Genomic DNA, 27,878 nt, shown 5'->3' with positions numbered 1-27,878 from the left:
AAACGTAATCCACTGAAGCTATATCTGTAATCACAGATTAAAAATTTACAATTGAATTTAAATTTGTTTCTTATGCAATAAGTTAAATCTTCTACAGAATTTAAATGTTTATTTTAAACCACAAATAGGATTTTAAGTTTTTTAATCCGATTTCTTTTCGTTTTAAATGCTTTGTTGAGACGAAGAAGCAAGAATACCACTTATGATGATCTCATTTGTAGAGCAGAGAACAGTCATTCGTGTAAAGGGGGATAACTCGAGCTTGAACTGTGACAAGAAGTAATTTATTTAAAACTCTTGACTTCACATCAACAACTGTAGATAACTGTAAACAGACGCACTAGTACCGATAAACATGATCTGGACTTCCTCTTGCACCGAGACCAGTAACTTTAAAGACCGAGCCAGGTGGGGTTTCTTCGCAGGCCTCCTGCCCGAACATTTTCACAAATGCACTCGTCACGTACAGCTCGTCCATATTTTGTCCACCAAAACAGCAGGACGTCGTACCTTTTACCGGAAACTGAATTGTCGTCAGCAACTCTCCTGGCAAAGAAAACCATAACTGTCTGTATGAGTATACCCTACAACTCCAGTATCGATCATATCAAAACTTGCTTTATGAAGACATGAAAATAACAAGCATTCGAAAATAATAATGTTACCATGGTACAGAATGCTCACAAATATTGAAAAATAGCCTGAATACGTAACAACCAGTCCAGGATAATAAATCATATGAATTCTAAACTGTATTAGTGTCAGCTGTAAAGCATAGAATATAGTGACTCGGCTGTAAATTATGAATTTAGTAAAACAGCAGTAAAGTAATGATTTCAATGACTTATCTGTGTAGTAATGGACTTAGTGACTCAGTTGTATAGTAATAGACTCAATGACTCTGTTGGAAGGAAATGGACTTGGTGACTCAGTTGTATAGTAATAGACTCAATGACTCTGTTGGAAGGAAATGGACTTAGTGACTCGGTTGTATAGTAATAGACTCAATGACTCTGTTGGAAGGAAATGGACTTGGTGACTCAGTTGTATAGTAATAGACTCAATGACTCTTTTGGAAGGAAATGGACTTAGTGACTCGGTTGTATAGTAATAGACTCAATGACTCTGTTGGAAGGAAATGGACTTGGTGACTCGGTTGTATAGTAATAGACTCAATGACTCTGTTGGGAGGAAATGGACTTGGTGACTCGGTTGTATAGTAATAGACTCAATGACTCTGTTGGAAGGAAATGGACTTAGTGACTCAGTTGTATAGTAATAGACTCAATGACTCTGTTGGAAGGAAATGGACTTAGTGACTCAGTTGTATAGTAATAGACTCAATGACTCTGTTGGGAGGAAATGGACTTGGTGACTCGGTTGTATAGTAATAGACTCAATGACTCTGTTGGAAGGAAATGGACTTAGTGACTCAGTTGTATAGTAATAGACTCAATGATTCTGTTGGAAGGAAATGGACTTAGTGACTCAGTTGTATAGTAATAGACTCAATGACTCTGTTGGGAGGAAATGGACTTGGTGACTCGGTTGTATAGTAATAGACTCAATGACTCTGTTGGAAGGAAATGGACTTAGTGACTCAGTTGTATAGTAATAGACTCAATGATTCTGTTGGAAGGAAATGGACTTAGTGACTCAGTTGTATAGTAATAGACTCAATGACTCTGTTGGAAGGAAATGGACTTGGTGACTCGGTTGTATAGTAATAGACTCAATGACTCTGTTGGGAGGAAATGGACTTGGTGACTCGGTTGTAAAGTAAGAAGTTAAGTGACTCAAGTGAAATTAGTGAATCATCTGTAAATAATGATTTTTTAGTGACTCGATCGTCTGTATAGTGATGAAGTCAGTGACTCAGTTTTACAGTTAACTTATAAACACATGTGTAATGTAATTAATGACGTGACTAGCTCTATAATAAATAACTTATTAACACATATGTAATGTAATTAATGACGTGACTAGCTCTATAATAAATAACTTATTAACACATATGTAATGTAATTAATGACGTGACTCAGCTCTATAGTAAATAACTTATTAACACATGTGTAATGTAATTAATGACGTGACTAGCTCTATAATAAATAACTTATTAACACATATGTAATGTAATTAATGACGTGACTCAGCTCTATAGTAAATAACTTATTAACACATGTGTAATGTAATTAATGACGTGACTCAGCTCTATAGTAAATAACTTATTGACACATATGTAATGTAATAAACTAACTGTGAAACTGTGAAATATTGAACTTAGTGACTCAGGTGTGTATATACTAAGTGACTCAGGCGTAACGTACTGAAGTTAGTGACTCATCTGTATAGTGTCAAATTCAGTGATGCGTCTGTAAAGTAATGAACGTTATGACTCAGACGTACAATAACTCAGACGTACAGTAACACAAACGTACAGAAACACAGACGTACAGTAACACAGACATACAGAAACACAGACGTACAGTAACTTAGACGTACAGTAACACAGACGTACTGTAACACAGACGTACAGTAACACAGACGTACAGTAACTCAGACGTACAGTAACAGACGTACAGTAACACAGACGTACAGTAACACAGACGTACATTAACTCAGACGTAAAGTAACACAGACGTACAGTAACTCAGACGTACAGTAACACAGACGTAAGTAACTCAGACGTACTGTAACACAGACGTACAATAACTCAGACGTACAGTAACACAGACGTAAGTAACTCAGACGAACTGTAACACAGACGTACAGTAACACAGACGTACATTAACACAGACGTAAGTAACTCAGACGTACTGTAACACAGACGTAAGTAACTCAGACGTACTGTAACACAAACGTACAGAAACACAGACGTACAGTAACACAGACATACAGAAACACAGACGTACAGTAACACAGACGTACAGTAACACAGACGTACAGTAACACAGACGTACAGTAACTCAGACGTACTGTAACACAGACGTACAGTTACTCAGACGTACAGTAACACAGACATACAGTAACACAGACGTACAGTAACACAGACGTACAGTAACTCAGACGTACAGTAACACAGACGTACATTAACTCAGACGTACAGTAACTCAGACGTACAGTAACACAGACGTACAGTAACACACGTACAGTAACTCAGACGTACAGTAACTCAGACGTACAGTAACACAGACGTACAGTAACACAGACGTACAGTAACTCAGACGTACAGTAACACAGACGTACAGTAACTCAGACGTACAGTAACACAAACGTACAATAACAGACGTACAGTTACTCTGACGTACAGTTACTCTGACGTACAGTTACTCTGACGTACAGTTACTCTGACGTACAGTAACAGACGTACAGTAATACAGACGTACAGTAACAGAGAAGTACAGTAACACAGACGTACAGAAACATAGACGTACAGTAACATAGACGTACAGTAACACCGACGTACAGTAACACAGGCGTACAGTAACACAGGCGTACAGTAACACAGACGTACAGTAACTCAGACGTACAGTAACAGACGTACAGTAACTCAGACGTACAGTAACTCAGACGTACAGTAACAGACGTACAGTAACACAGACGTACAGTAACTCAGACGTATAGTAACACAGACGTAAGTAACTCAGACGTACAGTAACACAGACGTAAGTAACACAGACGTACAGTAACACAGACGTACAGTAACACAGACGTACAGTAACACAGACGTACAGTAACACACACGTACAGTAACTCAGACGTACAGTAACACAGACGTACAGTAACTCAGACGTACAGTAACTCAGACGTACAGTAACACAGACGTACAGTTACACACGTACAGTAACTCAGACGTACAGTTACTCAGACGTACAGTAACACAGACGTACAGTAACTCAGACGTACAGTAACACAGACGTACAGTAACTCAGACGTAGAGTAACACAAACGTACAATAACAGACGTACAGTTACTCTGACGTACAGTTACTCTGACGTACAGTTACTCAGACGTACTGTAACAGACGTACAGTAACAGAGACGTACAGTAACAGAGACGTACAGTAACACAGACGTACAGAAACATAGACGTACAGTAACACCGACGTACAGTAACACAGGCGTACAGTAACACAGGCGTACAGTAACACAGGCGTACAGTAACTCAGACGTACAGTAACAGACGTACAGTAACTCAGACGTACAGTAACTCAGACGTACAGTAACAGACGTACAGTAACACAGACGTACAGTAACTCAGACGTATAGTAACACAGACGTAAGTAACTCAGACGTACAGTAACACAGACGTAAGTAACACAGACGTACAGTAACACAGACGTACAGTAACACAGACGTACAGTAACACACACGTACAGTAACTCAGACGTACAGTAACACAGACGTACAGTAACTCAGACGTACAGTAACTCAGACGTACAGTAACACAGACGTACAGTTACACACGTACAGTAACTCAGACGTACAGTTACTCAGACGTACAGTAACACAGACGTACAGTAACTCAGACGTACAGTAACACAGACGTACAGTAACTCAGACGTAGAGTAACACAAACGTACAATAACAGACGTACAGTTACTCTGACGTACAGTTACTCTGACGTACAGTAACAGACGTACAGTAACAGAGACGTACAGTAACAGAGACGTACAGTAACACAGACGTACAGAAACATAGACGTACAGTAACATAGACGTACAGTAACACCGACGTACAGTAACACAGGCGTACAGTAACACAGACGTACAGTAACTCAGACGTACAGTAACAGACGTACAGTAACTCAGACGTACAGTAACTCAGACGTACAGTAACAGACGTACAGTAACACAGACGTACAGTAACTCAGACGTATAGTAACACAGACGTACAGTAACTCAGACGTACAGTAACACAGACGTAAGTAACTCAGACGTAAGTTACTCAGACGTAAGTAACTCAGACGTACTGTAACACAGACGTACAGTAACACAGACGTACAGTAACACAGACGTAAGTAACTCAGACGTACAGTAACACAGACGTAAGTAACTCAGACGTACTGTAACACAGACGTACAGTAACTCAGACGTACAGTAACAGACGTACAGTAACACAGACGTACAGTAACACAGACGTACAGTAACTCAGACGTATAGTAACACAGACGTACAGTAACTCAGACGTACAGTAACACAGACGTACAGTAACTCAGACGTACAGTAACACACGTACAGTAACTCAGACGTACAGTAACACAGACGTACAATAACTCAGACGTACAGTAACACAGACTTACAGTAACACAGACATACAGTAACTCAGACGTACAGTAACACAGACGTACAGTAACTCAGACGTACAGAAACACAGACTTACAGTAACTCAGACGTACAGTAACACAGACGTAGAGTAACTCAGACGTACAGTAACACAGACGTAAGTAACTCAGACGTACTGTAACACGGACGTACAGTAACACAGACGTACAGTAACACAGACGTAAGTAACTCAGACGTACTGTAACACAGACGTACAGTAACTCAGACGTACAGTAACAGACGTACAGTAACACAGACGTACAGTAACTCAGACGTATAGTAACACAGACGTACAGTAACTCAGACGTACAGTAACACAGACGTACAGTAACTCAGACGTACAGTAACACAGACGTACAGTAACTCAGACGTACAGTAACACAGACGTACAGTAACACACGTACAGTAACTCAGACGTATAGTAACACGGACGTAAGTAACTCAGACGTACTGTAACACAGACGTACAGTAACTCAGACGTACAGTAACAGACGTACAGTAACACAGACGTACAATAACTCAGACGTACAGTAACACAGACGTAAGTAACTCAGACGTACTGTAACACAGACGTAAGTAACTCAGACGTACTGTAACACAGACGTACAGTAACACAGACGTACAGTAACACAGACGTAAGTAACTCAGACGTACTGTAACACAGACGTACAGTAACACAGACGTACAGTAACACAGACGTACAATAACTCAGACGTACTGTAACACAGACGTAAGTAACTCAGACGTACTGTAACACAGACGTACAGTAACACAGACGTACAGTAACACAGACGTAAGTAACTCAGACGTACTGTAACACAGACGTACAGTAACACAGACGTACAGTAACACAGACGTAAGTAACTCAGACGTACTGTAACACAGACGTATAGTAACACAGACGTACAGTAACACAGACGTACAGTAACACAGACGTAAGTAACTCAGACGTACTGTAACACAGACGTACAGTAACACAGACGTATAGTGACTCACCTGTCTGTGGGTCGAAACAAGCCACCTTCCCCGCCCCCACACACGCCACCCACAGTTTGCCTTCTGTGTCGATGGTCAGACCATCCGGCATGCCTAGCGCTTGTTTGTCGGATGGGAACTTCAAAGCTACTCGTCGATTGGCTGAAATATGATAGGTATACTCCGATGGAAGACACGTTTGAATTTTTCACTCACGCTCATATTTGACAACTATACATATATAATAACAATGCTGATCAATGTTATTTTCACATTTTGCTGTTTCATGTAGTTTCCTATTTAAACTAAATAGCACGATGTTTAGTTAGAACAGCCATTTTGACGCGGTACCTTCTCCATTGTATAGCTACGGCGTTACATGATTATCTATTTAACTCTGTTTTAAGCATCAAATTGTTACCAGATACAATTAAAGTGACAGATAGATAACGGACGACATGACATTCATTGTCATCAAAACTATGTTAATGAAACTGTACACTAGTATCTGGTGACAGTTCAGTGCTTATAACCTCAAACAAGGCCGCTTAAAAAAAGAACAACAACAGCTATTTCCGACAATTTTTTTTTTTTTTAGGATTTCACGAATATTTCTTAAAAGCAATTGTGAAACATCATACATAATTTGGTTTTCTTAGGACAGAAAAACAATTACCACATCAAATTACAAGAATACTATGAACTCGCGTTTAGACGACAGGGAATTGACACTTTATTAAATTTCCATAGCCTTGTTCCAGACAAAAGGGCATGAAAAGGTCTCTGTTGCGGGAAAAGGAGCACGCAGACAACTTTCCCGCCAAAGCAACATTCCAAGGGATCTTTGGGGTATATTTCATTGTATTTTTCTGGCGTCATTATTTTTTTTAGGTTACAGTAAGTTCGGAATATAGATATAGGTATTAAACTACATTCCGATTCGGGTTATAGTCAATACAACTAGTTCATTACGAAAAATAGCATGAAGGATCAGGTAATGTTTTATATTCCTGTAATGCAGTGGGTGTTCATATCATCTATAACCAGCACCGCAATGCAGCTTTATTCTTGAAGTCTTTGAATCGCACTTCGCCCTTGTAGGTTTGTATAGTGGCATAGGCATGGAATTTTATAAATCAAGGCACACGTATGTTAAATGGTAGTTGGACCATCCGATGTATCGAGTGTTCTTCAATAAATACTTACATGTACACCAAGCTTTACATGTCGGAAATACAGTTGTGAATTCAGTTTGAAAAAAGAAGAAGAAATTTTGAATCTTTAACCCTCTTTACACTTTGTTTTGTCTTTAGAAGATAACCCGATCCTCCGTGAATTTAGAAAAAAAAATCAAAATTTTGTACAAATGTGTATCAAAATTTAAAAACGTGTAGCTACTATATAAAGGGAGGCCACTCCTACATGTACGTACATAATTGTCCAGTTGTGACGTCAAAATCAAAGGCCAGTATTTCTCCAGGAATTGTGTCGACGAAATAGAGAATGCGTTCGTCAGCTGTCCACGCCATACCGTTAGATAAGGTTATCTTATCCGCCTGTTTCCGGATCGTATCTTTAGTTACACTTGTCAGGAAGCCTTCATTAGGACTGATCTGCGATATATCCAAGATGTCGGCGGGCATGGTACCTAAAAACGACAGGACAGCGGTCATTCAAAAGTATTACCGTTATAAAAACATCTCCAGGAAAATTGTATAAATACTAAAAATTCAGGATCGTAACCTGGTAGGTAACGTGGTGTTAATTCGGTGTTTGTTTCAGTTTGTTTACGGCATGATAGGACTATTTCTCTCCAATATGGCAATGCATTATGTGTGGTAATATTTTGTTGTGTATGAGTTTTTTTTGCCAAAAAATATGTAAATATTATAGATCCGTTTGTTACTTTATTAAAATGTGAATAATTCTATCTCCATTTTTGTTTTTACTATTAGCTAATCAATAATACACTCCATCCATTATTACACAGTTAAATAATTACTAAACATGACATTATTGTTTTGTTGGCCATCATTTTCTTGAAAATAAAAGTAAAAAATGAAAGCTTTATGTAATAAAATGAATCCATAAGTAAACTACAGATTCGATATCTAGTGTATGCAAAGAAAAACAGATTACAGGAAGTGCTTGGAATGACACTCCTGATGGGGGTCCCGTAGCTGGGGAGTCGTCTGGTGTTATTTTCATATCCATTTGACGGGATTAGTGCTTTCGATAAAACAATAGTTAAAGGTATATCTCATACTAAAACACACACCTGCCCAGAGACGCCCTGTGCTATCACATTTCCCGTCATTTAATATCACTTTGACGTCACTCTCTATTCCTTCGATGCTTTCCAGAGCTGTCAGGGAGCCGCTTGACCATTCCAGATGGCTGATCGTCGTGCCATGAGTGACCACGTAACCGCCGCTCTGTCTGGGTACAATTAAACTTGGACGGTGTTCTGTAAAACAACCACAGCTATAGGGTTCGAACGAACACAAAGTGTTAGATCAGAATGGTCGGGAAGGACAAATAGGGACAATTAAAATGATCCGAAAGGATACAAAGTGTCATAAAAATGGTCCGAAAGGATACAAAATGTCATAAAAATGGTCCGAAAGGATACAAAGTGTCATAAAAATGGTCCGAAAGGATACAAAGTGTCATAAAAATGGTCCGAAAGGATACAAAATGTCAGATCAAAATGGTCCGAAAGGACACAGGGTGTCAATTAAAATGATCCGAAAGGATACAAAGTGTCAATTAATATGGTCCGAAATGATACAAAGTGTCAATTAATATGGTCCGAAATGATACAAAGTGTCAATTAATATGGTCCGAAATGATACAAAGTGTCAATTAATATGGTCCGAAATGATACAAAGTGTCAATTAATATGGTCCGAAAGGATACAAAGTGTCAATTAATATGGTCCGAAAGGATACAAAATAGTCCGAAAGACCACAGACACCAAACTCACAAAATTATCATCCAAACGAGTCAAAGGAGATTGTAAATGACATTCACAACGAGGAGGCGTACACCTATTTGTGGAGTAATTATGGAAGGATGTGGGAATACAGCACCATGGCCAAGGGAACTTAATAACGATCGTCCAACAACAATCCAGGACGATTCTGGGAAGTAATCTATCTATTGTTAGAACTGCAAATCTTTGGAACACTCTCCAAGACGATGCCACATTCACCAAAGGCAACCACAACACGAAAGGAACTATATTTAGATTACCAAACGAGTCTGGTGTTGAGGAACCGATCGCTCCTATACAGGAAATCAGCTATGACAATAATCTCAGAATGGTATATCAACGTTTTCAGAAACAGCGATGTATTTGTTTGACAAAATAACTTAAGGTAATTTCCTTGTTAAGGAAACTTCCATTGTAATGTGTCGTTCTCGGAGTTCTTGTAATGCGATTCGCCGAGAAAGCTAGGAAACCTGGATACCTATAGCTGGGCAGTCTGATATTTATCGGTTCTTAGCACCACCAGACATGTCCTAAAGTCCTCACCTATGTCCAGCTTGACCACTTCGTCAGTGTTCGTGGCTGCGTTCCAGCGGTGTGCCGCCTTTCCCGTCATATCCACATATAGAAGTGATTGAGTGGACACCTCCCAGTGTGGTCCCTCCAGAAACAAGGAGGCGCCTGACTGGGGCTTCGTTAACACTGTCACAGACATCCTGGTATCTAACACAAAACAGTGCATTTCTTTTGTTATTTAATATCAGTTTATCACGATCTCATCTAGGTGTCACAGGTATGTAACTGGGGTCACTTATAAAATATATTTATTTCGAAGCCTCCGTTACACAGGCGCTTGCATAGAACATGTGATTTTCAGTTTTTTTTTATTGATATGACAGTGGTATGTGTAATCTGTTAAGTACAAGGTTGGCAACTCCGCCACGAGCGAAACGGCACACCACCACACTTCAATCGACTAAAAAACACATTTATTCAAACTCACACGGCGCATACTAAATACTACCGCCATCTAGAAACATTTATCTTTAGCCTACCGTGTCACTCAATACGAATTGTTACATCCAAAACACAATAATCCACGAAAACATCGTCGAATTCCTCCAACAAAACACCATTTTTCAAACTGCTCCCTCAGCCTGTCCAGATTCTTCATTTGCATACGAGGTTGAAAGGTCATGCGCTTATATAATCGACTGTCACCGGGTGCACTTTTTGGGGTCATCTACAGGACGTCGTTTGTGAGATCACGGTTTTCTAAGATAGCAAGAGTGAGTTATCTGCCCTTGATGGCGTGTGGTTGTGTTTTCTGAGGCTCCGAATATTTTTCTATTTTCTGGTATTTTTATCAATTATTCGACCTCATTATCGTCATATACAGTATCCTAAGAGGATGAGAGACGATATCCTTCACTAGACTTTCAACATACTTGATGCTGAAGTGACTTTTAGAGCCTGGAACAGGGATTTTCTATCCAGGTGAAAAGTACTCACGATCGCCAAGGATGTCAAACCAACTAACTAGATCCATGTCGGTTCACTTTAACCACAAATTTCACAAGGGAATAAAACATGAAGATGTATTGAAAGGACTTGAGAATGTTATTGACAAAAAAGACTTACGATCAGTGCAAATTACAGAAAGCATGTGCGTTATAACTGTGAGTGACGCTGCTGCAAAAAACAAACTGTTAATACATGGAATAGACCTAAGTGGTAAATCTGTGAACCTCCTAGAGGTTGAGAAAAACATTACAAATGTGACTATTAAAGACATCCCTTACGAGATGACCGACACTGCAGTCACTACTTTTATGGTCCAATTTGGGGAGGTAATACACGGAAGCTTAAAAAGGGGCACCATTAGGGGGACAGACATTGAGAACGGGACAAGATATGTGCAACTTGCCAACTGTCGTCAAATTCTCCCAATCACAACTTCCTTCGGAAGATTTCAAGTAAGGTTATTTGCAAACAATAACAAGACCCCGTGTTTTAGGTGCAACCAAACAGATCATCCGTCATTTAGGTGCCCACTGAAAGATCTGCAGAGTGTAAGGAAATGTTATAAGTGCAACGCGACAGATCACTTAATTCGAGATTGTCCCGAAAACAATGAAAGGACCTGTCATTTCTGTGGTCAAATTGGACACATACAGAGAGACTGTCAAAACAGATTGGAACACGATGCTAGGCAGAAATATGGACAATATGCCAACGAAATTATGGAAGGCGAGGCAGCAAAAAATGGTACAACGGAAAATGACTCACAAAATATACACGAAAACAGTGAAACCATACCTAAAGGTACTGTCCCACTGTAACGTCTAGCGATTCCGTCTGAGAAACGGACGCGGACGTTTATCGGACGTTGTTATGCGTTTCTCAGCTGGTTTTCAGCTGGTTTACAGACGTATATAGACGTTCATAGACGTTGACAGACGGAGCTGGCCGTTTTAGACTTTGGACATGTTCAAAGTTTCCAACGTCCAGCTAACGATCGCGATGGACGGTTCTCAAACGTTACTCACACGTTTGTTGGCCGTTTTCACCGTTATTCAGACGGAACATTACCGGTGTTTAGACTGTACACGGCCGTTAGGCAGACGGACAGTTCGTCTACCTACAGCCAAGGAACGCATTAAACGTCCATGGAACGGTTAAACCGACAAGAAAACAGCCGAATAACGTCAAAGAAACGTCCACTCAACGAACACTCGACCGCCCGAAGACCGTTTAAGTAACGGTAGAAACGGATGGATACGGATTGAGGAACGTCTATTAACGTCTAATAAAGTCTAAATAACGGTCGAAACGAACGTAAAACGTTTGAGAAACGACTTGACAACGATTAAGATTGGCGGGTTCTAGCTGACAAAGTTTTGGGCCTGCATACTCTTCATTTACTCATCCGCTTTCAATCGGAATGGATGACTATTCAGATGAGGTGGCACTTATGCAGGCACAGCTTGATGTGCAAGTTGCCAGAATAAATCTTTATACATATGCTGTTCAAAGACAAAGGGCAAGGCTCAGAGAGCAGAAGAAGCGAAGGCGCAGATTCTGGTTTCGCCCATGGCTTGGCATCGAGAGGCGGAGGAGTTTTGGTCTTTACGACCAGTTGATGGTCGAGCTGCGAGCTGAAGATCACAATTCCTTCTGCAATTTCATGCGGATGCCACCGGATATGTTCAGTGAGATCCTTCGCAGAGTCGGACCAAGAATCACCAAGAAGCATACATGGTTCAGGGCCCCTATTGAGCCTGGAATGAAGTTAGCTATAACACCTCGACATTTGGCATCAGGGGCCAAGTATATGGACATGCGCTACGGATGGAGGGTTCCGCATAACACAATCTCAAAAATTGTGAGAGAGGTAATTATGAAAACAATTGTGCTGATTTTGATCTTGCTTTTCCATGTTCTAATATAATGTACTTACCATGCCTTGCATTCTTGTACTTAAAGGTTTGTGGGGCGATCGTGGATGAGTACATGAACGAAGTGATGGCAGTGCCAACATCACCTGAAGAGTGGAGGGTCATCGCAGATGGCTTTCGCACAAAATGGAACTTCCCTCACACGCTTGGTGCATTGGATGGTAAACATGTTGCAGTTAGGTGTCCACCAAAGTCTGGTTCAACGTACTTCAATTACAAGAAGTTTTTTTCCATAGTGTTGCTAGCTCTGGTAGATGCGGATTACAAGATCGTCTGGGCCGACATTGGAGGTCGTGGGGCAGCATCAGATGCCCAGATCTGGAACGATTCCGATTTGAAAGAGGCAACAGAGTCTGGAGAAATCAACCATCCACCGCCAGATCCTCTCCCAAATGACACTCAGTCCGTCGATTGGTTCTATATAGGTGTGTATTGTTATAAGCATTTGTGTCGTATTGGAATACAATTGTACAAGTTTCCCTTGATTGTTAATTGTATACAGAACAGTTATGTGATCATTATGTTCAATTTCCGTCTTTTTAAGGTGATGATGCGTTCGGTTTACGCAACTTCATGCAGAAACCGTTTTCCCCAAAGAAGTCTCACCAGAGAAGAACGTATCTTCAACTACCGGCTGTCGAGGGCTCGCAGGGTGTCAGAAAATGCGTTTGGGATCCTTGCAAACAGATTTCAGGTTATGCTGACCACAATGCAGCATGACCCTGCGACTGTGCGTCTGATCACTACTACTTGTATCGTGCTTCACAACCTCATGAGGACAAGATACCCGACAATGCAAAACCAGCTTGTTGACCGAGAGGATGCCAACCACCAGCTCATCCCCGGAGCATGGAGACAGGACCGCCATATGGAAGACTGTGTCACTGTCCAGGGGCCAAACACAGACAACAAGGAGGGCAAGCGGCTGCGCAATCTCATCAAACACTGGGTAAACTCTGATGCAGGAGAAGTGTCATGGCAGGACAACATGATTTAAAGGACATATTTCCCATTATATTGCTAATTGTGAAAAGTAGTATTATTGAAATAAAAAATACAAAGCCTGCCAAAATAAGAAAGTAGTTTTTTCTTTATCTACACTCCACCCCATACACAAACAACATCAAAGATACAAGCAAATAATTGTAATTTTAATGCAAATTATTTAACTGTTATTTACAGATATTTCAACAAAGTCCAGAATGTAATATGTTCTTGCTTATAATCACACATTAATAAATGTCTGTATCATTTGACTGTCTTTACTTGCTGCTACATTCATCTGACTCTTTCTCTGAGTCTGATCATTGGGCGCCGTTAGCGGAAGCCTTATGGGTCAAGCCTGATGTTAGACGTGTCTCTGTCACCACGCTCAATATTCGATAGCCCAGAGATAGTCAGGTCTTCCTTAAAAAGAGAAAGAAATCAAACTCATAACTGAATCTTAAATATACTTTATAGAATTATTATAAAGTTGAAGGATTACTGCCAGAATTTTCTAAAAATATAAAAGCTTTCGAAATTCATGTACAAAAGATATTAATAAAATATACTGTTGTGACAATTACAAAAAGATATTTTATGAAGTTTACGTTCAACAAATATTTTAGTCTTACCTGTGAGGATCGGGTTGAAGATGGCGTGCGGATCATGTACATACTGTCAAGAGCTGCGACGAGTGGTGACGAACAATTGGTTGATATCGGTGCAGTCATATCCGTTAGTGTTGTGGTCGTGGACGCAGGTCTAGCCAAGTGTTGCAGCGTGTGTGGAACTAACGAGGTAGATCCAGACTGAGAGGGACCACCAGCTGCAGCAGAAGAGTATGAGTTAGGCATGAAGTCCATCGATTGACTTCCCCATACTGAAGTGGCTTGCATCTGTGGTGTAGGCTGTCTCCACTGGTGGGGTTGAGGCTGCCACTGGGCGGACTCTGACGACCCTGGGTACCAATGATGCTGCGCGGTGTGAGGCTGGCTCCTCTGCTGATGCTGTCTCTTGACCTTCCATCTGGCCTGCCAGTCCATAAAGACCGTCTGAAAGTCGTCAAAGGCATCCTCAGTACTCTTGCAGACTACTTTGCTAACCTTGAAAACAAGAAAATGGAAATACAATTTTTACAATAATATGATAAAAATGAATGTCTCCAAAGCCACAGCATGTTTGATACTAGAATTGAATGAATTCCGTTAACAGTTATATTTCTAAATATTTCCGAATCAATAAAAATACCAATTTATATTCTCACATATTTCATGTAGGCAGTCCGCTCGTCGTCCGGCTCCCTCTGTTGCAGGGCAGTAAGTCGCGTCTGGGACTCAACAAGTTCCTTGCGTAAGACTTCAAGGTACTGGTCGTCAGCCTCCTCCTGAGACCCTCGCTGACGCTTACTGCTCCTGCTACTGTTGCTGCTAGTCGAGTCCTGGTCAATGTCCTTGAGGGACCTCCTTCGTTCAGTTGCAAGTCGCTCAGCCTCTTCGAGGTTCCCAGACTCGATAGCATCCTTTGCCGCAGCTGAGGACTGCACCTGGGATGAGATAAAATGTAAACATCCTAAGTATTTCACTTTTCACAACATTCAGACAATAATTTCAATATAATCAATTCATGTCCAAAAATATATTTTTACAAAAAATGTACTCACACTATGCAACGGATGTCGCCGATGACGGATCCTTTCCTTCAGGAACTGAAACTGTCCCATAACCCACTGTTCCCTGTCAGTGAACGTTCGTGCTCCGTCCCCCGATTGCACACGTAGGAGCTTGGTATTGAAATCACGCAGGTCCGTATACCATGTCTTGAGAAACTGGACTGAACATAGAAAAAATAGTAAAAATAAATTCATTCAGCAATTCAAACAAAACGCGTTTTCAAATAAAAATGAACAACCGTATTACATTATGCACAGTGTCAAAATGTTCACAAAATTCACAAAATTACCTTCATAACCAAGCTCCTCGGCTTTCTCGGACCACAGTCGATCTTTCTTGCTCTTGTTTTTGAAGTCGTGGTCCTTTTGGTCCCAGAGGAGGCGATTTTCTTGGACCCACTCAATCACGAGGACCTCATTATCCTGTGTTTTAAGCTTGAAGGCCCCCCTTGGTTTCTTCTCTGTTGCCAGGGCTCCTTGTGCTCGTTGTAGTTCGGGGGGACTCTTCATCTGGTGTTGGGACCTCCTCTGGTGTTGGGACCTCCTCTGGTGTTACCTCTAGGACCCCTGGGGCATTCGACTCTGCTGATTCATCCCTGGGAGGAGGACTGAGAGTTTTCTGTCCTCGCTTGGGTGGGGCTTTCGATTGGGCCTTTGCTTTACCTCCTCTCCTAGCCGGCATGATGGAATGAAGATGTTGACTGTCCAGTTGCCACGACTGTTGTGATAATGACTTGGTGGAGTTAGCCTTTTATAATACGCACTCAGGGCGTTTGTTAGGCGTTTGTTAGACGTTTGTTAGACGTTGTTCGGTCGTTTCGGTCGTAAGTCATACTGAAGCAGACGTTACTCGGGCGTTCGATAATCCTAATACAGACGTTATTCATACGTAAGCAAACGGTTCTCAGACGTTACTCAGACGTTCCTCAGACGTTACTCATGCTTTTCTCTAAAACGTTCATGGCCAAAAATGTGAATTTGTCACCGTCTGAGTACCGCATGCCGTATTTTTTAGACGTTGGCAGACGGAATCGTTAGACGTTAGTGTGGGACAGGGGCTTAAGGAGAATGTGTCCGACATCAACGCGACAGCTGGAAACTCTACAGATTCGAGCTCGTGTTTTAGTAGGCCTAAATGTGTGTTGCTTGGTGCATCTAATTGTACTAGACTAAAAAACGACTCAAAAAACATTGTCAACGCAGCAATATCGGGAACGACGTTCACCAGAATAGACGACACGATAAACAAAGCCATAGACACACTAAACGAGACTGACGAAGTGAACAAAGTAGTAGTTTGTCTAGGTACGAATGACATTTCTGGAAATAAACAGGAAGCTACGAACGTAAACATCAGTGTCACTGAGGCGCTTGCCAAGGTCAAGGACTCATTTCCGGAAGTAAACAATATTGGTTTGTGTACAATAATCCCTCGTAAAGGTAAGAGTGCAAACGTTAACATGCTCAACGAAACAACTGTCGAAGTCAATACTTTTATAACAAAACTGTGCGAAAGAGACGAAAAGCTCAAACTCATTGACTTGTATGGAGCTTTTGTGCAAAACGGTTCACCTATAAAAGCAAATTTTGACTCAAATGATCATAGTGGTGTCCATGTTAACAAAGCTGGCGCGGAGAAAATCATGAATATGATAGACTCTTTTGCTGATTTTGATATCACTCCGTCGGCCAGATTGTCTTTTAACACCCCAAATGTTAGAAAACGCTTTCGCAGTAGCATGACAAAACCACCAGAAGACAGACAATTGTCTAAATCTTCTAGAAATGACGAATAGATCTAGATCTGATCACAATAAGCTATAGTCAAAAAGAGGTAGACCACTGACCCGTCATGTATATATTGTATATATATATCTATTGGAATGAACCCATATTTTTCTATCATGTTTAGCATAACGATGATGGTGTATTATGGTATAGAGAGGTTAAATTATTATCTAACTAAGTTTGCTGATTGTTTGAAGGTGATAATGCAGCTTTATTCAAATAAGTGTATAATATATAAATATAATGCATGTATAAAGTATAATAACAACACTTTAAAATGTTTTAAGTATGAGAAAAAAGTAATAAGAGAGCAAGATGAGAAGTAAAAACATGATATTATTTGAATACAAGGAATATACTGTATGGATTGGATATGGTAAAATGGAAATTGTCGAAAAAGAATCCAGAATGTATAATATGTAAATATAAGACATGTATAAAATATAATGTGCTACAATGAAGTCTAATAATACTTTAAAATGTGCGAGCTTAAATGTAAATGGTATGAGAAATAGTAGCAAGAGAGCAAGATTAATGCACTGGATGAAAAGTAGAAAAATTGATATTATTTGTATACAAGAAACACACTGTGTAGATTCGGATGTTGTAAAATGGAAAAATGAATGGAAGGATATAACAGGTGGAGAAAGTATTTGGAATAATGGAACAACCGAATCGAGAGGTGTTGCCATTCTATTAAAATATCCGAAAATTTGAGAGATAACCATGGGAGAATTTTATCCTGTAAAATGTCAACAGAAAATAAAACCTTTCAGATAATTAACATTTACACACCAAATAAAGGGAATGAAAGGAAGCATTTTTTTAACACACTGGGTAGGCTCATCATAACTGATAATAACACTGAAAATATTTTAATTGGTGATTTTAATTGTGTTCTGGATAAGTCAAAAGATAGGAATTCAAACCAAAATATGGATGACATAGGTTGTAATGAATTAAACACATTGATTGCTACCTACAGCTTACAGGACATATGGCGAATACACAACCCAGTTACAGTTCAGTATACTTTTCAACGTGGACTATCAAAGTCACGAATTGACATGATTCTAACACATGAAAATATATCATCGTTATTGAGTAATATAAAAATTAAACATTGTCCTTATAGTGACCATAAGTCTATTTCAATGAAATTACTTTTATATGAGTCTGTTAGAGGGCCGGGTTCATGGAAATTAAGTGAAAAGGTTATTAAAAGTGATATTTTTCAAAATTCATTAGAAGCTTGCTGGAAACATTGGATAAAAGAAATAGACATGTATGAAACTATTCTTGAATGGTGGGATATTACTAAAATAAAGATAAAAGAACTGGCAATGGAAGTTGGAAAGCAGATTAATATTAAAGTAAAGGAAATAACAAAAATTGAAGATCAACTAGATACACTTGTTAAGGCCAATTTTAATGATCCAGTAACCCTTAATACAATAGAAAAGTTGCAAACTAAAATCAAACAATACCATAATAATAGAGCAGATGCTGCAAAAGTCCGATCAAGAGTCCAAGATTACGAAGAAGGAGAAAAATCAACAAGGTATTTCTTTGGATTAGAAAAGAAAAATGCAGAAAATACACAATGGTTCAGAATAAAAAATGAGGAAGGACACTATGTAACTGGGATTGATAATATACTTTATGAACAAACAAAATTCTATAAAAAACTCTTCAGCTCAGAGGGATGGGATAATGACAAAGCGGAACAGTTAACAGAACGTATAGAAAATAAACTAACAGAAGAAGAAAGCACTTTTATAGAAAGACCCAGTGATTTTTTCATCCCTTTTTTACAGGGGCCTGTACCTTTTCAACTGGGAAAATACAGCGGCATTTTTCCCCAATTGGGAAAATTTGCTGTTGGTTTTAAATGAAAAAAAAAAAGTCAATAACACATCCAAATATTTATTTATCTGTTAAACTTTCAACATTCATCTGGCCTAATGATTCTTACTAGCTATCTAAAGGGCCATTTTCCTTGTTTTTTGCCCTTTGAACATGTCCACCAAAGAGTCTAGGCCAGTGGTCATGTTTTTTCAATTTTCTTGAAGAAAGTTTTACACCCTTTGTAACAAATGGCTAACAACTCGAATGTGCACCAAAAAATAAACAATTCTCAAACAATTCACAGTACTTGCACATGTAGCCACATGTCACACTACTGTGATAAAGCCAAGAGAAGGCAGATCCATAGTTGGCAGCATTAAATGTTCGTCTATCGACGCTGCTTCTCTTTTTTCCCGATAAAGTTAATACCAGATTTTCGTCGCGGGTTACATGTACATTGACGTTTGCTACGGGTAAACATTCCGTCTGGACAGTTGATAAAACAGATTCAATGTTGGATGATGATTTATTAGTTGACGGGTTGTTTGGTATATCGCCGCCGGAAGACTTTTTGAAGAAGTCACTCACTTTCGTAAGGCCTTTCCTATCTTTTTTTGTCAGTCTTTTGACATAATACTTCGAGTTGTGCGACTCTTGTTTACATGATCTTAAACTTTCAAGCGCTTGTCATAGCATATGCGAGACAAGTGTGCAATTAAAACGGTGGTAGAGAATTTGTGTATCCCGAGCCGAGCCCGAGCCGAAGACCCGAGCCCGAGCTTTGGATATTTCCGTTTTTCTCCTTCATTACTGAATGGATTAAAGTGATTTTTCTACAAAGATTTGACTTCAGGTTTTAAATCAATCCGTGTAAGTGGATTTTCTTAAAATGTATTTTAACGTCCTAAATCGACGATTTTCATTTTTTAGGGGGAGAATTTGTGTAGCCCGCAATCAAGCGTGACTTTTCATGTTTTTTGCTAATTATTTCCGATACATGCTATTATTGAGAAATATTACTAGATACAAACAACAAGTAAATATAGCTGATTCTAAAAATATAAATTTCAACATATATCTAATGTGACTTGATGTCAAATTTTGACATTTTTGTAACCGCGCCGACGATCAATGAACTCGCCGTGTTTACCGAGCTTTCACCGAGCCCGTGCTAAGGGCAGATAACTCTACCGATCCCGAGCTTTGTGACTGTACATTAGTAAAGTGTGTTGTAGGTATTCAGGAGTTATTGAATGAGTTTAATTTAGTGCTTCAAATAGAGTCTGACGAGAAGTTGTACATGTCTTACGACACAACATTTCAAGTAGGGGATTTTTATGTTTCTGCTTTAGTATTTAGGCATGTCTTATTTCAGGGTAATAAAACCATCCCAGTAGCTTTTTTCATTCACGATAAGAAATCAACTAAGATTCACGAATTTTTTTGGCGGTCTATTAAATCACTAATTCCAAACTTATCGAAGGGTAATCATGTTATGGTAGTAGACAGAGAATTAGCCATTAAAAATTCTTTAGAGGAAGTTTTTCCAAATATCAAGTTGGTTTTTTGTTGGAATCATATTCATAGAGATATCAGGTTTTGGTTGAATCAACATAAGGGGAGTAGCGATATATCTATTTACATGGAAGATATTCTTCAACTTTTGAGATGTGATAGTGAAAGTGATTTTTTGACTATGCTAGATAAGGTCTCTGAGAAATGGAGCGAACCTTTTGTAGACCATTTCAATTCTAGTGTTAAGGGAGATATAGTGAAATATTCAGGTTGGTGGGTACTATCGGAGCTAGGTGTAAGTAACAAGTATATATATAAAGAAGGTTTGTAATCCCGATGGTATATTAGATTTAATTCAGAGTAATATCAATGATATAGAGCCAGATGTACACGACGAGATAACCGACGAAGAGGTAAGTGATGACAATGTTAACGCCACAACAGACTCTAATATTCCGCAAGCAGGTAAGTATAATTCCCAAAAGTCGTTAGCAGTAGCCGCATTAAGGGATAATAAGGTAACTCATGTTCCATCTGCCACGACATTTTTAGTTGAAGGTTCGCAGGGAGATAAGTATGCAGTTCAGTTACATCCCAAAGAGAAATGTCAGTGTCCGTCTATAGGTACTTGTTATCACATTATAGCTGCTAAGTTAAGTATAGGAATAGATGATTCAGTAGGTAAGAGAAAACTTCATATGGCCCAACTTAAACGTAATTCCAGGAAACGTGTAGACAAGAAAGCAGGTAGGAAACGACCACGACCTTGTGATAGAGATGAAACTGATATAGTTCCCGCGCCAGACAGTAAGTTAACTAAGTTAGGTGATTCTGTACTATGTTCAACGCCAAGCACAACAATAGTTTCTCCAGTGAAATCTGATCAAATAAACGACTTTCGTTGCCAAAAAGACACAAACCAAAGGTAAGTGATATATTAGAAGATCTTTCAGATGATAGACCGTCAATTTGTAAGCCAGTAGAAACAAAACGTATTTGGATGGATAACGGTAAGAGTACAATAAGTTTTAAAGAAAAAGATGATATTTTAAAGGATAGAAAATTATGCGGAAATACTATGTGTTATGTTCAGGACATTTTAAAGAAACAATTTCCTAATATAAACGGTATGCAAGATACAGGCTACGCTCCAGTTTTGAGAAACGGTAAGTTGGATTATGCTTTACGAGAAAAAACTTAGTAAATACAGAAAAAAGAAAGTTTCTCAAGCCTTAACTTATGATATTTTTATCGATTGTGAGTCAGATGGTGTCATATTTCTAATGTTTTTGATGATATGGTAAGTTGTGACGCTGGTTGCGATAGGTGGTTTCACAATAGATGTGTTTGTGATCAGTCAGATTTTCATTTTTCAAGAGACAGTTTCGTTTGGCATTGTACTAAATGTTCGAAAATTCAAACTAGAATACAATAGGAAAATAGTACTGTAGTTGTATTAAAATCATGCATTGATGAAAACATGTTTTTACTAAAAGAAATAGCTTTAGTAACAGATAAAAAGTAAACGAGTGAATTGGTTTATAACACAAATGAAAACTTTATTTTCTACGTAAAAAAATACAAAAGTACATATGGTGATAAAAATATTTTAATGTGATAAACAATAATGAAAAGATGGGTAAATATATATAAAATCATTAAAATAAAATGATATGGGCTCTTTGTAGAACTGCGTCCTCGTCGCAGAGCCCGGAAACATTCTTATACCAGAATGGCTAAAAGTTCTACAAAGCTCGGGATCGGTAGAGTTATCTGCCCTTAGCACGGGCTCGGTGAAAGCTCGGTAAACACGGCGAGTTCATTGATCGTCGGCGCGGTTACAAAAATGTCAAAATTTGACATCAAGTCACATTAGATATATGTTGAAATTTATATTTTTAGAATCAGCTATATTTATTTGTTGTTTGTATCTAGTAATATTTCTCAATAATAGCATGTATCGGAAATAATTAGCAAAAAACATGAAAAGTCACGCTTGATTGCGGGCTACACAAATTCTCCCCCTAAAAAATGAAAATCGTCGATTTAGGACGTTAAAATACATTTTAAGAAAATCCACTTACACGGATTGATTTAAAACCTGAAATCAAATCTTTGTAGAAAAAATCACTTTAATCCATTGAGCAATGAAGGAGAAAAACGGAAATATCCAAAGCTCGGGCTCGGGTCTTCGGCTCGGGCTCGGCTCGGGATACACAAATTCTCTACCACCAATTAAAACACTCGATTGACACAGACTTTCGCGGTGCGCTCGATTTGAAACATTGAGGAAAATGACATCGATTCAGACACGGAAACAGAAAGCACGGGAATTTGCGATATCGAACGCGACCAACATAGAACGAGAACACCGGCGTTGAAAATATCTTGTGAAACACATTTTGATCGGCATTTCTTTATACCAATTAATATGAAGGGATATTTTCTGAATGGGAAAATATGAGCAAGAAATTGGGAAAATACAACAAAATTTCTCTAGGGGAAGGGGCCGAAATTCGGCCCCAAATCGACCCTAAAAAAAACACTGAGACCTATAGAACAGAAAGAAATCACTACAGCAATAAATGACTTAAAATTAAATAAATCTCCTGGAGAAGATGGTATAACAGCTGAATTTTACAAAACATACTGGTACTTCATAAAAGATGAAATTATAAAATTGTTTATGGAAATTTTCAGTAAAAATAAGTTAACAAACTCACAACATAATGGTATTATAAAACTACTTTATAAGAAAGGTGAGCGAGAAGATATTAAGAATTGGCGACCATTGACACTGTTGAATACTGATTATAAAATAATTGCAAAAATTTTAAGTAATAGATTGAAAACAGTACTACCAAAAATAATTCATACAGATCAAAAAGGATTTGTAGCAGGCCGAAACATTATGGATGCTAACAGACTTTTGCAAGATATAATTGATTATTGTGACATTGAAAACCAAGAAGGATCCATGATATTTTTAGACCAACAAAAAGCCTTTGACAGAATTGAATGGGGATGGGTAATGAAATGCTTACATGATTTTAAATTTGGCAATATTTTTTGTAATTGGATAAATATGCTGTTAGTTAACTCAAAAACATGTATACAAACAAATGGTTTTACCTCCTCTTACTTTGAAATTACAAGATCAGCCCGTCAAGGCTGCCCGATTTCACCGTTACTATATATACTACAGGCTGAACCACTTGCCTGTGCAATTAGATCAGATACAGAAATAAAGGGAATAAAACTACCAGGGAATATTGAATCTAAATTAAACATGTTCGCCGATGACACACAACTCATGAACAAAACAGAAAAATCTATTGAGCAAACATTTAAATGGTTAAAACTATATGAACAAGCATCTGGGTCAAAAATAAATTACACTAAAACAGAAGGAATATACTTGGGGCCATGGAAAAACAAAGAACCAATATTCACAAAAATAAAATGGACAAAAACTGCTGTTAAAACATTAGGCATTTTCCATGGGCATGTGATCGACAATGATAAAATATGGAAAGACAAAATACAGAAGATAAAAAACTGTCTCCAAGTGTGGAAAACTAGGAATCTCACTCTTAAGGGGAAAACACTTATAATAAAATCTTTCATAATATCCTTGATAGGGTTTGAAATAGAAGCCAGAGGCATTCCTGAGAAATACGTGCAAGAAATAAACAAATTAATATGGGATTATATATGGGATGGGAAAGTAAATCTAGTAGAGAGGAAAGTCTGCTGTAACAGTAGAATAGATGGAGGTATAGGAATGATAAATTTAATGCAATTTATAGAAAATAAACAAGTAAAAACAATATACAAAATCCTACACACAAAGACTGAGGCTTGGAATGCTATTGGAAAATCCTATTTGAAAATATTGGACAATAAATATATGCAAAGTAACTTCTTAGCAAGCTGCTCAGACTTGAAAGGATTAAACATTATCAATAAAATTCCTAAGTTTTATTACAATAATTTAAAAGCATGGGCAAATATGAAATCAAAAATAGTTCCAGAAGGAATCTCACAAATTTCATCACAGCCACTGTTTGGAAACAAAAACATACAGCTAAACAGACAACCATTATTTATACCATCCTTTTCAAAAAGTGGCATTAAAAAAATATCAGACTTATGGGATTGGGATAGGAATCAATTTATAAATAACCAACATTTATTAAGAAAACTTGTTGTTAGAACAAACTGGATTGCAGAAATAACAAAAATAAAGAAAGCTATACCTAAACAATATATTGAGATTATGCAAGGACAAGAACCTGACAGAACAGCTGGTGCTAAAAAACAAAAAATATATGTTAACAATAAGTTAGAGATATGTGTCTTGAAAATAAATCATTTTAAAATTTTAAAACCACATGAACTAAAATTTTCAATTCTCCACAATATTTCAGATCCAATTGTAAGACCTAAATCAGAAATGAAATGGAATACTCATTTTCATAAGGAAATACCATGGGAGAAAGTATGGGAAAACTTCAAAAATACTGACATTGCAATAACTAGCAAGATAGAACTTCATTGGAAAAGTATTCATAAAATTATATACACTGAAAGCAAATTAAATTTAATGAACAGATCTAATGGCTTATGTCACATGTGTAACACTGAAACTGAAACTCTAACTCACTTGTTTTTTCATTGTACATTTTCAAATCAGCTATTAGATATAATTCATGTTAACTTGTACAATAACCCTGTTCATGTCACAGCTAATCAAATATGGAATATTGACGAAGAGAAGATGATACTAGGAGATACAACTGATAACATCACAGCCACCATAGCTAACACAATTATCTTGACAACTAAATGGGTCATATGGAAGGCTAGAAACATTAAAAAATTTCAAAACAAAACAACGTCTCCACAATCGGCTTATATAATACTGAAGAAATTATTGAAAGAAAACATATCACTTTACATTAAAATTACACCCGACGCTAAAAAGAGATGTTTGATATCAAAATATCGAACACTATTACAAGAAATTTGATCTGGTTACTTACAAACAACGTGCTACGACAAACCGGAAGTAAATATTGAGTATTGTATAAAGGCCAAAATAGTCGAATACCAAAATTTGGGCTAACCACTGGATAGTTTTTTTTATAATATACCGATTATAGTAGACCAAAGTAGTAGAAGAAAAAATGTGTGTTAGTATAGATTTTAAGTGATATTGTGTGTATATAATTTAGATTGAACGAAAATGTTCAGAGTGTACAGTACATGTATGTAAAATATGAAAAGAATGTGTGAGGATAGGATGTCTGATGAGTGAGAGATAGGATGTCTGATGAGTGAAAGCCCTCCTGCGTGAGGACATTTGTTTATATATATATACATGCTTGTTGAATAAAATTGATTTTGACAAAAAAAAAAAAAAAACAGATAGCAAGTTTTAATGACAGTGATGAGATCGTCCTTTCCTTTTCTTCAACTGCATCATTTCGGTAGTTGTTGAAACTTCGTTTTGAAATCGAAAGATGGCATGTAACGCAGGCGCGGATCCAGGATTTTCGAAAGGGGGTGTCCAGTAATTTAGTGATAATGCGAGCGCCGTAGCCGCGAGCCGAATTTTTCTCTCCATTTTTAAGGCTATACAAAAATTTCTTCCTCCGAAAAAAGCTAGTGTAACGCTGCTCAATAACTTGTTCAAGACAGGGCCGGGCATTATACGTTTACCATGAACTAGCAGTATCGGTTGGAAATTTGAAGAATAAGAGGTTTAATTTTCTAGGCCTTGTTGAATATTGACTTTATCAATAACTTACATATTGTATAATGCGATGTAAAGTGGAATTACATGTACATAGATAATCAGTATTACGAAGAATACTTTACAATGCGTTAAACTCTTTGACATTGTTGACACTAAGCGGCAAAATGATATCAAGTTTATGAAAATCGAAATCAAGTAAGCAAATAATACGGTTTCAAAAACTTGAATAAAAATGGGTTCAAAATTAAATGAAACTCATCCTCAATATTTCGACAATCACACAGTGATAAATCTATATGCAAGTCCCGAGTCTTATATATATGTACTCATAAAATTTTGATGGAACTCGAATAATTTCTGGGAAATATTAAATCTAACATTGTGGGACTCATGAAAATAAATTGATGATGGATCACTGATCACATAACGTACAAATCGTTTGGCAGGTCTGAAGTATGATCTTCGTATTTGATAACATGAACAGGTCTGAAGTAAGCAATGTTGGTATACGTTCCAGTAATCCGATGACAGTCTTATTCGTGATACACTTTCTTTTTGTTCGTCCTTATTTCAGTAAACTGACAAAAGTTAATAAATAAATAAGCATTTTGTTCTACCTTTGTGACAAACGTATGCTAATCTATTTCCCTTTTACCTTTTTAATTTTAAAGTATGAACTGTGAATGTGATTGCAGAATATAGGCATTCTTGACTTCGTTTGCTTTTCCTGTGTACTGTCATATTTGGTGCACGGTATTCTCACATTCAAAATAATAAATAATTTATGATTATAAATCATCGCTTATTCGACGAAACTCTTCAGATTATCGTAAATTAGACGAAACTTATCAACGAGCCGAAGCGTTTTCCGGACAAAATGCATTCGGAGATGACCCCAAAAAGTGCACCTGACGACAGACGATTATATAAGCGCCTGACCTTTCAACCCCGTATGCAAATGAAGAATCTGGACAGGCTGAGGGAGAAGTTTGAAAAATGATGTTTTGTTGGAGGAATTCGGCGATGTTTTCGCGGATTATTGTGTTTTGGATGTAACAATTCGTATTGAGTGACACGGTAGGTTAAAGATAAGTGTTTCTAGATGGCGGTAGTATTTAGTATGCGCCGTGTCAGTTTGAATAAATGTGTTTTTTAGTCGATTGAAGTGTGGTGGTGTGCCGTTTCGCTCGTGGCGGAGTTGCCAACCTTGTATTTAACAGATTACACATACCACTGTCATATATATATATATAAAAAAAATGAAAATCACATTTTCTATGCAAGCGCCTGTGCTCCGTTAGGAACCCGATTAACTACATTCTGTATACCATGACTATCTACTATAGTAAGCGAACATGTATATCTCCCTATTGTTTTTTACCTCAACATTAGCCCAGACTCCTGTTACCTGCCAGTGGTGTTTCTTATACTTACTGAAGTTATCTTCAGGTTGGTAGCCGAACTCCCGATTCTATCTGGGACTGTAGTTGTTGTTAATACCAGCGAGGAGATAAACACACGGGGATAACGACCATACCTGTGTAAAGTGTACAATATCTAGGACG

General features: G+C 38.1%; 2 protein-coding genes across 3 annotated transcripts; both read right to left on the bottom strand.

Moving 5' to 3' along the window:
* Positions 1 to 265: 265 nt before the first annotated feature.
* On the bottom strand, positions 266 to 27,878 carry LOC117335834 (regucalcin-like). Of its 2 annotated transcripts, none has more exons than XM_033896068.1 (6): positions 27,748 to 27,878; positions 9,837 to 10,013; positions 8,577 to 8,765; positions 7,731 to 7,946; positions 6,320 to 6,460; positions 266 to 546 (listed from the first exon to the last, which is right to left on the bottom strand). In XM_033896068.1, exons 2-6 carry the CDS (start codon positions 10,003 to 10,005, stop codon positions 341 to 343), a joined length of 921 nt encoding a protein of 306 aa, XP_033751959.1. In that variant the 5' UTR covers positions 10,006 to 10,013; positions 27,748 to 27,878; the 3' UTR covers positions 266 to 340. The 2 variants fall into 2 exon arrangements, with proteins under 2 accessions (XP_033751959.1, XP_033751960.1); XM_033896069.1 differs by lacking the exon at positions 27,748 to 27,878 and adding an exon at positions 25,598 to 25,614.
* Positions 13,939 to 16,083, bottom strand: LOC117336521. The gene is made up of 6 exons (XM_033897133.1): positions 15,958 to 16,083; positions 15,692 to 15,911; positions 15,393 to 15,562; positions 14,997 to 15,275; positions 14,365 to 14,835; positions 13,939 to 14,155 (listed from the first exon to the last, which is right to left on the bottom strand). Exons 1-6 carry the CDS (start codon positions 16,081 to 16,083, stop codon positions 14,078 to 14,080), a joined length of 1,344 nt encoding a protein of 447 aa, XP_033753024.1. The 3' UTR covers positions 13,939 to 14,077.

The sequence above is a fragment of the Pecten maximus genome, chromosome 10 (genome assembly GCF_902652985.1).
Source record: "Pecten maximus chromosome 10, xPecMax1.1, whole genome shotgun sequence".
NCBI lineage: Eukaryota > Metazoa > Mollusca > Bivalvia > Pectinida > Pectinidae > Pecten > Pecten maximus.
Note: the sequence above shows the minus strand (reverse complement) of the source record. Positions and strands in the feature narration are given on the sequence as shown.